The 16,998-nt window shown below is 42.2% G+C and overlaps 1 protein-coding gene across 1 annotated transcript in view; it reads right to left on the bottom strand.

Moving 5' to 3' along the window:
* Positions 1-16,998, bottom strand: part of FHOD3 (formin homology 2 domain containing 3) — a 472,076-nt gene that overhangs the window by 53,455 nt on the left and 401,623 nt on the right. Inside the window, 2 exon segments of the mRNA XM_054990826.1 lie at positions 11,848-12,009; positions 14,750-14,869. Coding sequence (XP_054846801.1) covers positions 11,848-12,009; positions 14,750-14,869 — 282 coding nt within the window.

The raw sequence follows: 16,998 nt of genomic DNA, 5'->3' as shown, positions 1-16,998 counted from the left end.
CTTTGGTACTAAATTCCTAAGGGCAATTAACTCAATCTACTCTCATTCCACTGCTAAAATTAAAATTAATGGTCAACTATTGGAGTCTATACATATCAACAGAGGAACCAGACAAGGTTGTCCTCTCTCCCCCACGCTGTTTGCATTAGCCATTGAGCCCCTGGCTATTGCAATTAGAGATGATCCTCTTATAAAAGGTGTCAACACAGGTACTCAGTCCTGTAAAGTAAGCTTGTTTACTGATGATATGATTGTGTACCTAACAGATCCATCCTCCTCACTTAAATACCTACAACAATTGCTAGCAGACTTCGGAACGATTTCAGGTCTCAATATCAATCAGTCAAAATCTCACATCCTTCCAATCAATATAAATGATAATATAGGGAAACAAATTACTACGGAATTTAAATATCAGATTGCAGCTAAACAAATATCTTATCTGGGAATCATTATCCCAACTGATCTTGATAATCTTATCAAACAAAATCACACTAAGATAATGAAGAATATAAAGATAAAAATTACTGATTGGAATAAGATGGAATTCTCATGGTATGATAGGTTCCACCTGATTAAATCGTTTATTCTCCCAAAACTAGTGTACCTTTTCAGAGCCATTCCAATTATAATCCCACGCCAGCAAATGATCAAATGGTAAGGGATATTAAATAAATTTTTGTGGCAAAATAGAAGCCCGAGAATCGCCTTTAACATCCTACGATTGAGAATTACAAATGGCGGCTTTAACTACCCAGATATTGCTTTGTACCAAACTGCAGCACAATTAGTCAATGTCCTCCTACTACTAAAACATACAGGCACCTCAAACTGGGCAACTACCTTTCAACCTCTCCTTGGGCAAAATACAATACATGATGTAATTTGGAACAAAGCAAACGACCGTCCTAAAGTCATTTGTTTTTTTTTTTTTGAAAAATTTTTTATTGGGTTAGAATCCGTTATTTTTACATTACATTCAATTTTCCCCAAATTTTTCATTTCTAACCCCCTCCCTTTCCCCCCCTTTTGTTGACTTCCAACAGCTTTCCCACCCTTTGTCCCTTTTCCCTTACTTCTATTAAATTCCTCTATCTAAAACAGATATACATTCTCCATTATATTAAGCAGTACATCCTTAACTACTTTTCTTGTTATATACCCAAACTGTAAGTCTTTGTTTCCATCTTGGATAAACAATTTATCCCATTTTCCAGTTTTAAATATTTCTATATATCATAAACCTATATATCATAAACCATAAAAATCTTACATTTAAATCAAACAATTTGACTTATTCTCTATATATTACTCATTCTATCTTTTTATGGTAATTCTATATAGCTCATCACATAGTCAATCAATTTGACTCTTCTGTACATTCAGTTTGGTGCATTATATAAATCTTATCAAAGAAAGAAAATATTGTTGGTTACTCAATCCTTATATTTAAACCTTATCATTAATTATTTTCTATCAATATTCTATCTATTAACCTATATATATCTATATATATATCAATCTGTTAATCTAACTGCTTATAAATTCACATTTATCTCTTCCTCCCCCGGTAAAGTCACCCCCCTCTATTATACTTTTATTATACTTCAGTAGTTCTCAAACTGCCACAGTTTTCCTCCCACCTCCCATTTCTTCTCCAGATATTGTTTCAGCTTCTCCCAATCTGTGTTAAACTGCCCTGAGTCCAGATTTCTCAGTTTTCTTGTCATCTTGTCCATCTCTGCCATATACAGCAATTTGTAGATCCAATCTTCAATAGTTGGCACTTCTCGTACTTTCCATTTTTGCGCATACAAAAGTCTAGCTGCTGCTGTCATATAAAATATTAACGTCCTATGATGGGCTGGAATTCCCTCCATTCCCAAGTTTAGTAGCAGGAGTTCTGGGTTCTTATTTATTTGAAATTGTAAAATTTCACTCATTTCTCTTATTATTTCCCCCCAGTACTGCCTGGCTACCTCACATGAACACCACATATGATAGAGGGAGCCCTCATGCTTCTTACATTTCCAGCATTTATTAGAAGTGTTCAAATTCCCTAGCGCAATCTTCTTTGGTGTCATGTACCAACGATAGATCATTTTGTAAATGTTCTCTTTAATATTAGTACATGTCGTTGTCTTCATTGTAGTTTTCCACAAGTATTCCCATGCCTCCATTGTTATTTCTTTATTAAAATTTATAGCCCATTTCACCATCTGTGTTTTAACTGTCTCGTCCTCGGTATACCATTTCAACAGTACTTGGTATACCTTGGATATTCTTTTCTTGTCTTCTTTAAGAAGGGTCTGCTCTAGTTCCGAGTTCTCTGTTCGTATACCCCCCTTTACAGAGTCCGAGTTATATAAGTCTCTGATCTGTCTATACTGGAACCAGTCGTAATTAGGTGATAGTTCCTCTTGCGTCTTTATTCTAAGTTTAGATGCTTCAGTTTTAGTTATTTCTTTGTACGTTAAACATTGTTGTTCATTATCAACAGCTCTCGGATCTATCACCTCATATGGAACCACCCACAAAGGGGTTCCTTCTTGTAGATAAATTCTGTACTTCTTCCAGATTATATATAAACTTCTCCGTACAAAATGGTGCAGGAACATCGAGTTGACCTTTACTTTGTCATGCCATAGGTATGCGTGCCATCCAAATATTTTTTTATATCCCTCTAGGGCTAATAGTTTCTTGTTCTTTAATGTCATCCACTCTTTCAACCAAACTAGGCAGATTGCATCATGGTAAAGTCTCAGATTGGGCAGTTGCATTCCGCCTCTCTCCTTTGCATCTTGTAATACTTTTACTTTCACTCGAGGCTTCTTGCCTGCCCAAACAAAATCTGATATTTTCCTCTGCCATTTTTCAAATTGTTTAGAGTCTCTGATGATTGGTATTGTCTGTAGCAAAAACATTACTCTTGGTAACACATTCATCTTAACTGCTGCAATCCTGCCCAACCATGACAAATTCAGTCTATTCCATTTAATCAAGTCTCTCTCTATCTGAGTCCATAGTTTTTCATAGTTGTTTTTGAATAAATCTATATTCTTTGCAGTCAGTTCAACTCCCAAATATTTCACTTTGCTTGTTACTTCACAATCCGTTGTTTCCGTTAACAATTGTTGTTTCTGCTTAGTCATATTTTTACATAATATCTTTGACTTCTTTTTGTTGATATAAAAACCTGCCAAGTCTCCAAACTCCTTGATCTTATCTATCACTTTTGGCATGTTCTCCAATGGGTCCTCTACAATTAACATTATGTCGTCCGCAAATGCTCTGACCTTATATGAATAGTCCTTTATTTTTATTCCACGAATTTCCTCATCTTGTCGTATTTGTATCATCAGAATCTCCAATACTAAAATAAACAACAGTGGAGACAACGGGCAACCTTGTCTTGTTCCTTTACTAATCGTCAGTTTCCTAGTCACTTCATCATTCACCACAATTGCTGCAGTCTGGTCTCTGTAAATTTCCTTGATTGCTCTGATGAATCTTTCTCCCAATTGTAGCTTTTCCATAGTGGCAAACATAAAGTCCCAGTTTAAATTGTCAAACGCCTTTTCAGCGTCAACAAAGAAGAAACCAACCTCTTTATCACAACGCTTGTCATAATATTCAATAGCATTGATCACTGTCCTTAAGTTATCTCTTATTTGTCTGTCTGGCAAAAAGCCTGCTTGTTCCTCTTCTATAACTTCCGAGAGCCATCCCTTCAGTCTCTCCGCCAATATCTTCGCAAAAATTTTATAGTCATTATTAAGTAGCGATATAGGTCTATAATTTTTCACGTTGGTCAAGTCTTGGCCCTCTTTTGGGATCAATGATATGTTCGCTTCACTCCAAGTATCTGGAATCCTTTGATCCCTAAAAACTCCATTCATCACCTCTTTTAGGAATGGTGCCAGTTCATTAGCCATTGTCTTATAAAATTTAGCCGTAAGTCCATCTGGCCCTGGCGCCTTTCCTAGATTTGCGGATTGTATTGCCTTGCTTATTTCCTCGTCAGTTACTTCACTGTTCAGTTTATTTCTCCAAGCTTCCGAGATTTCTGGAAGTTTGGTTTTCTCCAAATATGTCGCTATTGATTCTTTATTTACTTCTTTCTTATTGTACAGCTTAGCGTAAAATTTATAAAAGGCTCTACTAATGGTAGTCTGCTCCAGATACGTTTTGTTGTCTTCACAAATTTTGTTTATTATTTTCTTTTCCCTTCTCTTCTTCAATTGCCATGCCAGGTACTTCCCAGGTTTATTGGCACCCTCAAACGCTTTTTGATTCAGTCTTTTAAGATTCCACTCCAATTCTTTATTACTCATTGCTGTTAGCTGCTCTTGCAGTATTTTAATTTCCTGGTATAATTTCTTTTTCCCTGGTCTCTTTTTTAGCTGTATTTCTTTGGCTTTTATTTTCTCCTCAATCTCTTGTCTTTTCTCCTCTTTCTTCTTTCTTGCTCTACCATTTAAGTCCATTAGTATGCCCCTTATAACCACCTTATAAGCATCCCAAACTTTATTGGTTGGTACTTCTTTATTCACATTATATTGTATAAAAAACTTTGTCTCTCTTCTCAATATTTCCATATTCTCTCTTTCCTGTAACAAGTCCTCATTTATTCTCCATGCTTTCCTTTTTCTCCTTTTTCCTAGTTTCCACATAATTGGATTGTGATCTGAGCCTACCATCGGCATTATTTCTACCTCCTTAGTCCATAACGCTAAGTCTTTTGAGGCCCAGATCATGTCAATTCTTGATAATGTAGAGTGCCTTGCAGAATAAAAAGTAAACTGTCTACTTTTAGGATATTCTCTCCTCCATACGTCTTCGAGAGTCTCTTGTTGAATCAACTCAAAAAAGAGCTTTGACAATAGTCCTCTTTTCTTTTGTGCCGTTGTAGTCTTTTTATCTAGTTCCAAGTCTGTCACTCCATTGAAGTCTCCAGCAAGAATTATCTGGTCATATGAAAGGTCGTCTAAATGCTTCCTCAAATCCTCAAAGAAGCTTTCTTTTGCACCGTTAGGTGCATAAAGTCCGACTACCAACACTCTCTTTAAATTCCAAATACATTCCACTGCTACAAATCTGGCTTCCACATCTCTCATAACAAATTTTGGCTGTAGCTCCTCTTTTATGTACAACACCACTCCTCTTTTTTTCTTGTTGGAGGCCGCTACAAATTCTTTGCCCAATTTTCCAGATTTTAAATATTTTACATCCTGCTTTCTAATATGGGTCTCTTGCAAACAGACAATATCACATTTTTGTTTTAGTAGCCAGTGAAAAATATTTTTCCTCTTATTCGGTGAGTTTAGTCCATTTACATTCCAAGATATTACTTTACATTCCATGCTCATAGTCTTGTTGGTAAGTCTTTTTCATTGTCCTTAATAAATCGCTCCATCTCTCGCTCAGATCTGATACGTTTTTTGACCCCTCCAAACTCAAAGGACACTCCTTCTGGTAACTCCCATCTGTACCTGATTTTCATGTCCTTCAAGATCTGAATTAGCACTTTATATTTTTTCCGGTCCAATAACACTGACCTAGGTAGTTCCTTCATTATAATGATCGTCTTGCCATCAATCTCCAATGGATCTTGAAACTGTTTTGTCACAATCTTCTCTTTCATATTTCGTGTCGTAAACTGCACAATCACATCTCTTGGTAGTTTCCTCTGGGTTGCAATTCTCGAGTTCACACGATATGCCACATCAAGGATAGCCACAACTTCCTCCTCCTCCTTCCCCAGGTATTCAGCTAACACCTCAGTCATCTGTTCTTGCGCTGACTTTCCTTCCACTTCTGGCAAGCCACGAAAACGTAGCTGCTTCTCCATATGTTTAGTTTCTGCAACTGACATTCTCCCCTTCACCAGTCTCATCTCTGTTTGTTGCGTGTCTGCTAAATTCTCCATCGCGTCTTCTACTGTTTTAACTCTCTGCTGCGTTCCTTGTAGTTCACTTTGTATTGTTTCCATACCTTTTTTCACTTCTGACAGCTCCGATTTTACTGTCTGTGTAACCTCTTTAACCTCTTTAATCAATTCCAATTTTGTGTCCTTAAGTTCTTTAATCACATCTAAAAGTTTTTTGTCCAGGTTTTCTATTGCCGATTGCCACTCTTTTTTTGACATCGTGGGGCTTGCTTTAGCTCGCTCCCACGAGTCCGCTCTCTTCCCTAACTCCGTGGCGTAAAATTTAAAGTCTTTTTATTTTAAATGTCCCGGTCTTCTTGCAAAAATTAAATTTTAAAGAGTCCAAAATGTCGGGCGTCTTTTCTCTATGGTTTCTCTATAATTTTGTAATCCAAGATGGCCTACTTCCTTTTCCGCTGAAGCCACGACCCTTCCCCTTTCAAAGATGGCGATTCCCTTCTTCCTGCCCTCCTGCAAGGGCCGCTTCTCTCCAGCCACTCTATTGTTATTACGCACTTCCTGTCTCCCGTCTTCCCACAGCAGATCTCGCGATGGTGTCTTTTTCTCACAGCTCCAAAGCCACAGGTATTCAAAACAATAGTCCGTTTTCTTTAATAACTTCTTTAAACTTAGTCTCTTTTCAAATACAACTCCTGCCGAGTCTTCCCCTCCTTTTCACTAGTCTGTTGCAGTTTAAAAATCTACTTTTTTTCCTCTCTGTTTTTGTCTTTTTTTTTTTTTTTGAAAAATTTTTATTGGGTTAGAATCCATTATTTCCACATTTACATTCAATTTTCCCCAATTTTTTCATCTCTAACCCCCTCCCTTTCCCCCCCCTTTTTGTTGACTTCCAACAGCTTTCCAACCCTTTGTCCCCTTTCCCTTACTTTTATTAGCTTCCTCTATCTAAAACAAATATATATTCTCCATTATTCTAAGCAGTACATCCTTAACTATTTTTAACATTATATGCCTTTGTTTCTATCTTAGATAAACAATTTATCCCAATTTTTCAATTTCAGGTATTTCTATATATCATAAACCATATAGATCATACATTCGTTTATATCAAACAATTTGACTTATTCTCTATATATATTACTCATTCTATCTTTTTATAATAGTTCTATATATCTCTCCTCACGTAGTCAATCAATTTGACCCATCTATATCTTCAGACATTCAGTTTGGTACAAAACTTGTCAGAAAAAAAAAGAAAATATTGTTAGTTAATCGCTCCTTATATTTAGTCCTTATAATTAATTATTTTCTCTATGTTCTGTTTGTTAACCTATATATATCTATATATATGTCAATCTATTAATCTGACTTCCTCTCTGTTTTTGTCAATCTGTCCCGTATCGGAAGATAATGATCTTTACCTTCTCTTCACTTTTCTCGGGTTGTAATCGCTGTTTCGATTTTAAGTTCTCCTCTCAGCTTCTTCCCCCAATCGAAGCTTGGGTATGTAGGTCTTATGCCAGCCGAATTGGCCCCAAAACTGCCGCAGAGATTGTAGCCGACCCGTCGCAAGGTGGGACCTCAAGGATCGAGAGGGGACCCGTTGTGTAGAGCCCCCCCTCGTCCGAGATCTAACTCACCCTAGGGTCTTGAGCGTTCTTTGCCTGCTCTCCGCCTGAGAGCAGTCGGCCGCGGGCTATTTTCACCCCGCCGGCCGGTTAAAACGGCAGTCCGGTCAGCTCCGCAAGTGGAGCTGCGTTAGACCTCCATGAATCCCAAACCGGAAGTCCGTCCTAAAGTCATTTGTAACAATATCTTCCTACGCTCGATATTGAAAGATTGGGATAATATCAGGAGGAAAATATTGCCAGAAATATCTAGATACTCCTCTTTTACTTTGCAACAGTGGCTCCCATCAGGATATGACAAAACCTTCAGTGCGTTTTGGAGGAACACCACCCTCACAAGAATAGTGGATGTAACCTCTCCAAAGGGACTGTTACAGAAAGTAGATATGGAAAATATAGCAAGACAAAGAATCCATTGGTTTAGGTATCTTCAATTGAAAAGTCTAGCTGATCAAATTAACTTCAAAAAAATGGTGAATACCCCTAAAACGGACTTTGAATGTCTGCTAGACTCTCCAACGTTTTCTGGCAAAGGCCTTATTTCCAAACTATATAATACCCTACTCTCTAACCAAAAGGTCCCCACACTAAAATATCAAGCTAAATGGTTTCAAGATTGTCAAATAGCTCAAACAACAGAAAAGTGGAAGCAGATATGGTCCTCAAAAATATTTAATTCTAAAACAGTGGTAACTAAATTACAGACATATAAGATAGTCAACAGGTGGTATTTGACCCCTACAACGTTGTCCCAAATCTCATCATTGGTCTCGCCCCAATGCTGGAAGGGATGTGGTGAGGAAGGTAATTTCTCTCACTGTTGGTGGAAATGCCAATTCTTAGAGGAATTTTGCTAAAATTTAAATATCTTGAATGTTTCCATTTCAAGAACATCAAAATCTCATTTTGCGTGCCTTTTCCTTTGCAAATTTCATCACCAATTTCTTCAGGTCAAGTGCTGATACTTGGGCATGTTCAATTGATATAGTTACCAAACCAACTAGTCTCTTTTGAAGCATTGTTGAATGTATGTACGTTTTTGTAAGTTTGAGCTTTGAGAAACTGCATTCACTACTTGCCACTGACACTGGAAGTGTGAGAAGGATCCTTAGAGCAACAGAAACATTAGGCACACTAGCCAGGCGTTTTTGTTGCAGTATGAAGAAAAGTGCCCCTTGTGGTGGCATAGACTTTGGAAGACTTCGAACTATTGCTACAAGTTCACAGCACGTATCTCCAGCATCAATATCTTTGTTTCCATTGTTCATCAGTGATTTTTCCAAATTCTTACAGGAAGCCAAATAGGGAATTATGTCGTTGTAGCTGTTGGAATCTCTCTTCAACAGATTGTATGGCCATGTCTAAGACAGCATAATAGAAACCTACTTTGAATTTCTGCTTTGGATCTTGTTTTGCCTCTTCTTACACAAACTGCTGTTTTTTTCTCCTTTTTCTAACTTGTTCTGTCTCGAAGTTTGGTAGTATTCCAAGCTCCTTTGCAATCTCAATAGGATCTATCAAATCTTATTGAAAACCCTCATCACACCTGATTGTCTGTTGAGAGGACTATTCCCCCTACCCTGTTGGGAGATGCTCAATAGGTTTTCTCCCCCACTCCTGCCCTGTTTGCTGACTTATAACCCAGGAGGCAGACCACAGTGGCTGGTGCCAATGGGACTTTTGCAAGTGATAGGGGGTGCAGAGAAAACTTTGATAAGGCATTATAATTAATTATATTCTATAGCACTGTTGCACTATTTATTTTAAAATAAAAATATAAATTGTCAGTTGCTTTTAAACAAGAAACTAAGTTGTATAAAACTGTGCCCCTCAGGTCACTTCTGCACCCCTCTGAGGTCTGCGCCTGAGGCGGCCGCCTAGTTGACCTAATGGTAGCACCGGCCCTGCTTGCCATCCGTACAAGAAATAACCACTGCTGTGACTTTTTTCGGCTTTTTCCATCTCTGCTCCTACACTTCTGTCAAAACTTGCACTGATTAACAGTGAGGGGAAGGGGGTGGCCTTTCCTCTGATGGTTGAGTTTGTCACCTGATTACTAAGTACTGTCACGTGATGAAGGCTTTAGATGACTCCACCCTAATACCAACCCAAGCAAATGTCCTAAGGAAGGAAAACAAGTACACTCTGTGTAAAATGGAAGCAAAATGTTATGAAAAATGGGTGGAGAAATGTCTTATAGCCCAGGATCAGGGGGAACAAGAAGGAAGAATGAGGATAATTCACCTCCAAGCACAGAGCCATCCAGTGCTATAGAAACGTCGATGACTCTAGCCAGGAGGAGAAAATACACAGCCAGTGTCCCACCTGAAATCAGAGTTACACTTAAGTGACAGAGCTTCGGGTGGACAAAGGATAGAGTGGACACAAATTCAAATGGGAAAAGATAGAGGGTCTGCTGGTATGGGGACCAAGAGGGAGATAATAATCCCCTGAGCATGCTGGTATCTTTGGCTTCTAGACAGTCTTACACCTAGACTCCACCTTAACTCCAAGAATTAGCTATGAGCACATGGCACTCATCTGGGTATGCCCTCCTAGATACTGAAACCAAGGTAATGGATGAATCTTAATTGTTTGCAATTATATTGCATATTTCTAATGACCATCTGTAGGGATATACACGGTGTTAGGATTGCGATTTATTCACATTTTTTTTTATCTTTGTCCACTCTGTTGTATTTCCTTATGCTGTGTGCGCCTTTTATTTTCTTATTAAACTTCTTTACCTTTTCAATGCAGCTAATTTGATCTCTGTGACCCACGAAAAAGACCCAGTTCTGTCTGCACGTAGCAACAGCAGAAAGAGGAAGGGGTAGCGGTTAACTCTACTCCCCTAGAGTTTTCAACCAGGCACGGCAATGGGTGCGGGTGGAGAGATGCTACTGCCAAATAGTCTTTACACCGCGAAGCGGCAGAGGGTGCCTCTGCTCAAGCCCTCAGGCAGGATGTGCCATAACAATGGGCAGGATGGTGGCGGTAATACCCAGAGAGGGAAAGAGCGAGTTCGGGAGCGGAGAAGGAGAAGCCCCACTAGGAGGAGGCCAGAGACAGCTGCATACATTTCTCACTCCCATGTGGGGAGAAACAAGTGGTTACGAGATCGTTTTCCCACAGGTTTGATGGAATCATTTGTGACAAAAGGAAACATGTTTAGATGACCATGGGCATTGTTGCAAAACTCAAGTATATTTGCGGAGCACTCTTGGCTACAGAGGTTCCTAAGAGGGTGCCACCCTGGACCGGCTGTCTAGCCAAGGCAAGAGCACTGAATGCCCTTGCAACACTTCTGAACCTCTCTCCTATACCTCAGTATTAAAACAGGTAGTGCTCCTATTTGTTCCTGTTGGTCTTGTGAAACAGAATTTTCTAGAGGGAATGCCATAAACTCTGCATGTCACAAAAGGAGGTGCTGCAAAGTAGCTACAGGGCCAATCTCCTAGCACCCCATTTTTTTCTTCATTCATTTTTTTGTAAATGTATAATCTGTCTTGGGTAACAATATATTTAACTGTGGGTGGGCTACAATCAAAGCAGTATAACGCAAGAGAATCTGCTTTGAAATCTGTAACTAAGCTATGCATTGCTAGCAACCACACTGGTCTTCTTGGCATGGTCCCGCCTCGCCCATCTTGGGAGGGCTGTCTCCTGGTTAGGCTGCTAATAGTCCAGCTAGAGGAGTCGATCCCTATCCACAGCTCCCCCCATCACCTCCTTAAAAGTCCATCTCTGTATGTTGCGCCATAAATCTAGTGAGAACAGGCTTGTCTTCCTGCTTATCTTCCAGTCTGAAGGCCCCTTCTTGCCTTGGCTTGCATCACTGGCAGCAGAGAGCCTAGGGAGATTCCAAGCTGCCTCAGAGGTGGAGGGGTCACACTTTGTTTCGTGCCCACAAAACAATAGCTGGGTGCAAGATGATGCCAACTCCTGGCGGGAACGGCATTTCTCACACAACTAATTGTCCTATCAATTGTTTTATAACTTATTAAAGATCTATATAACACTGCATTGGCTTCATTCACGAGGAACAGTCTGACTCTTACCAGATCCTTGATGAGAAAACCATTTGACAGAAAAATGAAGGGAAAAAAGTGCCAGAAAGAAAGTTGTTAGATACAAAAATTCCAAGGGAATGATATAAACAAAGTAATATTTCTGAGCATTGCTGTGCTTCTAAAAAAAAAATAGAGAAGACAGGTAGGAAAGCAACACTTGAATGCTTCAGTGACACCATTCTTTTCTCCTTGCAGAGGCTGATAAACATCTTGTCTGTCACAGAAAAAGGAAATTTCCTTGCACTCAAAGACATACCTTGGCTGACCTGGTGATGGCCCCAATCTCTGAGTAAAGGTCTGTGCTGTCTGGGAATTTTTCCACCACTATTGTGCAGACATGATGTAGAAGAGACTGCTTATGCACTGTGTCCTTTACTTCTGGAACCTTCTCGAGGTAGCTCAGTTCAAAGGCTTTGGCCTGGAGAAAGGGAAGAAAGGGGTGGGGGGAATTACATGAAGCATGCTCTTCTCTGAGCCAATTTCCTTTCAAAAAATTCCGATGCAAGACGTGTGAGGAGAAGTGATTGCTCTCAAAAGGTCCCAAGCTGGGGAGGGAGAGGGAGCACATGCTAGGAAACTGCTGAAGAAACAGATTCCTCTCCCTTTTAGCAATGTTTAAGTTAGGAGCAATGGAGCAGAGAAAGCGACAAAAGTCTTTTCCGAGGCACCTGGAGTGGATTAATAGTAGAGAGTGCATCTGATGCATCTGATGAAGAGAGCTGTGGTTCTCGAAAGCTTATGCTACAATAAAGTTGGTTAGTCTTAAAGATGCGACTGGATTCTCTACTATTTTGCAACTACAGATTAACACGGCTAACTCCTCTGTACCTATGAGTGGATTAAGGCACATTTCCCAAGAGAAAGGGGGCATTTTAAGCAAACAAACATCCTCCCCACCAAACGTATCATAAGAAAATAGTCTCTGTACTTACAGACAATGGGCAGAAATGCTTTGCACAAATGTGTGCAAGATGAGAAGAGTCTGCTCAATCCATTCCTGTTTCTATGCCTGTCTCTATTCCATCACAGTGTGACCAAGAAATGGGACCCAGACTGGTGTGCATCGAAAGGAGGGACTCTGCAGAGAGATTTAGCACTCCAGGGCTCCTGCGAAGCTCTGAGAGGCACAGTAACAGGGCTGCAACTGAAGGCAGAACCAGGACCTCGTGAACCCACGCTGCTGCTGGCAAAGTCCCAACCAAGCCCTGCATGGTGTTGCCTTGGTTCTGGCTTGTGTCAGCGCAGGCCCAGGAGGGGAAGCTGGTCCCCTACTGTGGCACTGATGGCTGGGAGCTCTCAACGGCTCCAAGCAGGTGGTTTGGCCAGAAAACCAGCCCTGAGCAAAACCTGCACTGAATCCAGAGGGGCAGGATTCAGCACTAGGGGTGTGCAGCCCGAAAATATTTGGGTTTCCTGCTTCGGGTTTACACGAAGCAGGAAAAACATTCGGGAAAACCCAAAACCCGAAGTGGCAAGCTGCTTCGGATTCGGGTGTTTGAATCGTTTCGGAATGTTCCGTAAAGATTCGGAGCATTCCAAAGTGACCCAGGGGACTGGATTTTCTCCCAGCACCGCTCCCACCCATCATCCCCCTGCCTGTTTAAGCACAGGTACCCTTAAACTATCAGCTGGCAGGTGGCAGGGGGGATCCCCCCCAGCTGCCTGACAGCTGATAGTTTAAAGGGCCCTGCCGCTTGCAAGTGGCAGGGCCCTTTAAACAGTCCACCCCCACCCCCACCCCCATAACCCCACCCCCACCCCAGCACCTCACCAGCCCCAGCCCCCCACTTACATCTGATGTCGGGAGCGGGTGGTGAAGGCCTCCTCCCCTGCCTTGCAGACCTGCAGCAGAGGAGGAAAAAAAAACGCCCTTTCCGCCCCTCAAATGGCAGCTGCGGCTGCCATTTGAGGGGTGGAAAGGGCTCTTTTTGGCTTCCTCTGCTGCAGGCCCGCAGGGCAGGGCAGAAGCCTGCAAATGGCCTTCCTGACCTTCAAATGACAGCCACAGCTGCCATTTGAGGAGCAGAAAGGGCCCTTCTAGGCTTCCTCCGCTGCCCTGCAGGCCCACAGGAGAGCAGAGGAGGCTGCAAAGGGCCCTCCTGCCCCTCAAATGACAGCCGTGGCTGTCATTTGAAGTGCAGGAATGCCCTTTTAGGCTTCCACTTGAGGGGCGGAAAGGGCGTTTTCTTCCCTTCTCCTCTTTTGCAGGTCTGTAGGGCAGTAGAGGAGGCCTTCACCGCCTGCCCCCAACATCAGAGGTAAGTGGGGGGCTGGGGCTTGGGCTGGTGAGGGGCTGGGGTGGGAGGGTGGGGACTAGGGCTATGGGGGTGGGGGTTGGGCTGTTTAAAGGGCCCTGCCGCTTGCAAGCGGCAAGTCCCTTTAAACTATCAGCTGTCAGGCAGCTGGGGGGGGGATCCCTCCTGCCAGCTGCTAGTTTAAATGGCCCTGCCAGCTTGCAAGGGTAGGTCCCTTTATTCTATCAGCTGTTAGACGGTGGAGGGGGGACTCCCTCAGCCACCTAAGAGCTGATACTTTAAAGGGAACTACTGCTTGCACTGGGCCCTTTAAAGTTGCCCCAAACTTCTGAAGCAACCCGAATGCTTTGTGGAATGCTTTGTGCTTTGATTCGGGGTTTCCGAATTCGGGCTATCATGCTGTCCCCGATTTGGGAATCCTGAATCTTTACAAATAGGATCCGATTTGGGTATTTTACCCGAAATTGGTCACTCGAAGCGCACTCCCCTATTCAGCACCCAGCACCACAGTATGACCAAGGGCACGATTTTATTTTTTCTCATTCATGTGAGTAACTCCTGGGTGGGAAAAGGTAAAGACTTACAGTTGAGGCTAGTGCCGTTGATAGCAATACACACTCCCGTCACCAGGGTTTGATTTGCACAGAATACCCATGGATGGTTTGATGTCACAGGAATGAGCTGCATGCTGACGTATGCCCTCTGCCCCTCCCTACATTTTGGTTCAGCTAGTGAGATGAGTGCAGTCTACAGTTTGCTATTCCATCAGAATGGGCGAACAAGAGACTGCATTGCCATCCAAGCCAGGACTACACACCAGCTTTGCGCACGCACACCGACTTCTCTGATCATAAGTACAGGACAAAAATGTGACGATCAAATAACAGTGGAGGAAAAACTTACGTTGGTTCCATTGAGAAAATTTCCAATAGCTAGCAGAGTAGACAGGATAAAGCCCAAGGTCTGATTGTTTTCCAGCTGGTCCATCCCTTCCTTCAAGTCCAAAAGTGGTTCTGCCACCTCCTGCCATTAACAGAAACACAAACGCATGCAGAGCAAGGGCCTCAGTACCCATTCCATGTTTTATGTATTGCAAGCACTTCCCTGCCTGCGCTCCACGGAATGTGAAATGACTGGATGCTTGTTTCTCACTGGCTTCTGAATGCTTTCCAAGGCACTGCCAATTCCATCTGAATATGAACAGACTCCAAGGCATCCCAGTTCAATTACTCTGAATCTGAGCAAGATGCATGATTTCGAGCAAGGTGAAGGCTGCTGGAAATTATAACTCGGTAAGATTTATTTAGACAGATCCCCCGGCATTCTGCACTTCAGTGAATTTTCAGACAAAGCACAATTTAGTTCCACACCACAGCCTTTACTAGAGTTCCATAAATTCATCCCAGCTGAGAATCAGGCACACGGTGTTCCCAAATGCAGCCACCCAGTACTGAAGAGCTTGGTAGGTTTTTTCCCTCTATGCAGTATTAGAGAAATGGAAATAAAGGTCACCTCCAATAAAACACAGGGATTTTTGATTTACCAAGGATCAACTGAATCTGTTGAATTTTGGACAGGACAGCAGGATGGCTGCAGAGTTCACCTCCTTCCTACCATCAAACAGATGACTGGCAGGCAGGGAGGGAAATGGGGAACCTACCCTGAACTCTGCTCCGACACAGGAGGAAGGAAAACGGCCCAGGAGGTGCCGAGGAGGCCAGTCTCTGCATCAGGAGCTCCTCATCCAGAAAGAGTGTCTCTGGCAAACAATGCAAGTGAGCCATGGGCAGGCAGTGGCTCCCTAGAGAAAGCAGAGCCCCTTTGTGGGATCTGGGCACCATAGGTGAATCCTGCAGAAGCCCCCTTGAAACCTCAATGAGTTGACTGATAACAATAATTTTAAACACTGAGGTTCAAATTATGTATTATACAGAATTCTTTTGAATACCCAAAGCAGCTCAGGAGAGGATGCACCTGTACGGAGCTGCTGACTTCTTTTTACAGCTGAACTTCGCTGTTGACAAGAATTTTTTTCCTGAAAGGGAAGGGGATACAGGGAAGCCATGGGGGAACCCCCCTCTCTCCCCACCCCACTACAGAAGAAAATGCACCTTGGGGATAGTGTTTTGTGCCTGAAAGAGGACCAGGGCTATGCAGGAAGGGCTATGCAGCTTCTTCCCATATTCCTGTTGACCACTCCAACTGGCAGCTCTCCTAGGCTGCTTAGGGTTAAAAAACAAAACAAAGACGAAGGAATTCTGTGGAAAGGGTAGCTGGAACCATAATCTACTGTTACAAATCTCCCTCCAAGAGGATCCTGCTTTCTAAGCAATTTTTTCACATATTCTTTTTAAAAAGGGGCATACGGTGTCAGTGCGAATGATCTGTGGCTCTAAGGGTTGCATTTTAAATTGCAAACTGATCTAAACACATTTATTCGAGCAGGTGCCAACCTGCAAACAGGCAGAATCAGTGACTGCCTGTGCACATGCTTTCTCTGTTGTGGCCTCCTCCTTATAGAATGGCCTTCCAGGTGACTTTCCGCAAACTATGCGAAACTGAATTATCCAAGAGGTGTTTTTACATGGGCTGTGCTGTAGTGAACCAGTTTAGAAAGGTGTTTTGGTAAAGGAATAGGGATTGAGGACTACTAGACAGCATACAGTACGTACTGTCTGTTGCTGTGTGAATGATCCTACTCTGTAATTTCTGCATGTGTAACGTGTCATCTTAATGCTTATGCTCGGTTTCAGCTCTGCTTCAGATTTCTGCAATCCAAACCCTATAGTGGATCTATTGATCCATTCTGTGTAATTTGCTTTCAGTCTCAATGAATAAAGGTGGGCTGTAAAGGATGCAAATAAATACTTAAATAATGGGGAACTATAGGAAAATATGCTCAGTCTTGGAGGATGAAGATAAAAATGACGTGTGTGGGAGGAAAGGGTTTAACTCCGCTCCCATGGCCCGGAGTTTATTTGGGCTCCCTGTGAATGTAATTTACACTTAAACACAGGGCTTTTTTTCTGGGAAAAAGTGGTGGAACTCAGTGGGTTGCCAGCACAGGGGGCAACTCTTGGCGGGAGGTGGTGCCCCTGGTACCACATGTGTGCGCGCAAAGTGCACGCATGCTCCCAGGGCCAATTCCGTCA

The sequence above is a fragment of the Eublepharis macularius genome, chromosome 11 (assembly GCF_028583425.1).
Source record: "Eublepharis macularius isolate TG4126 chromosome 11, MPM_Emac_v1.0, whole genome shotgun sequence".
Taxonomy (NCBI): domain Eukaryota; kingdom Metazoa; phylum Chordata; class Lepidosauria; order Squamata; family Eublepharidae; genus Eublepharis; species Eublepharis macularius.
The sequence above is the reverse complement of the archived record's forward strand: the minus strand, read 5'-3'. Positions and strand labels throughout refer to the sequence as shown.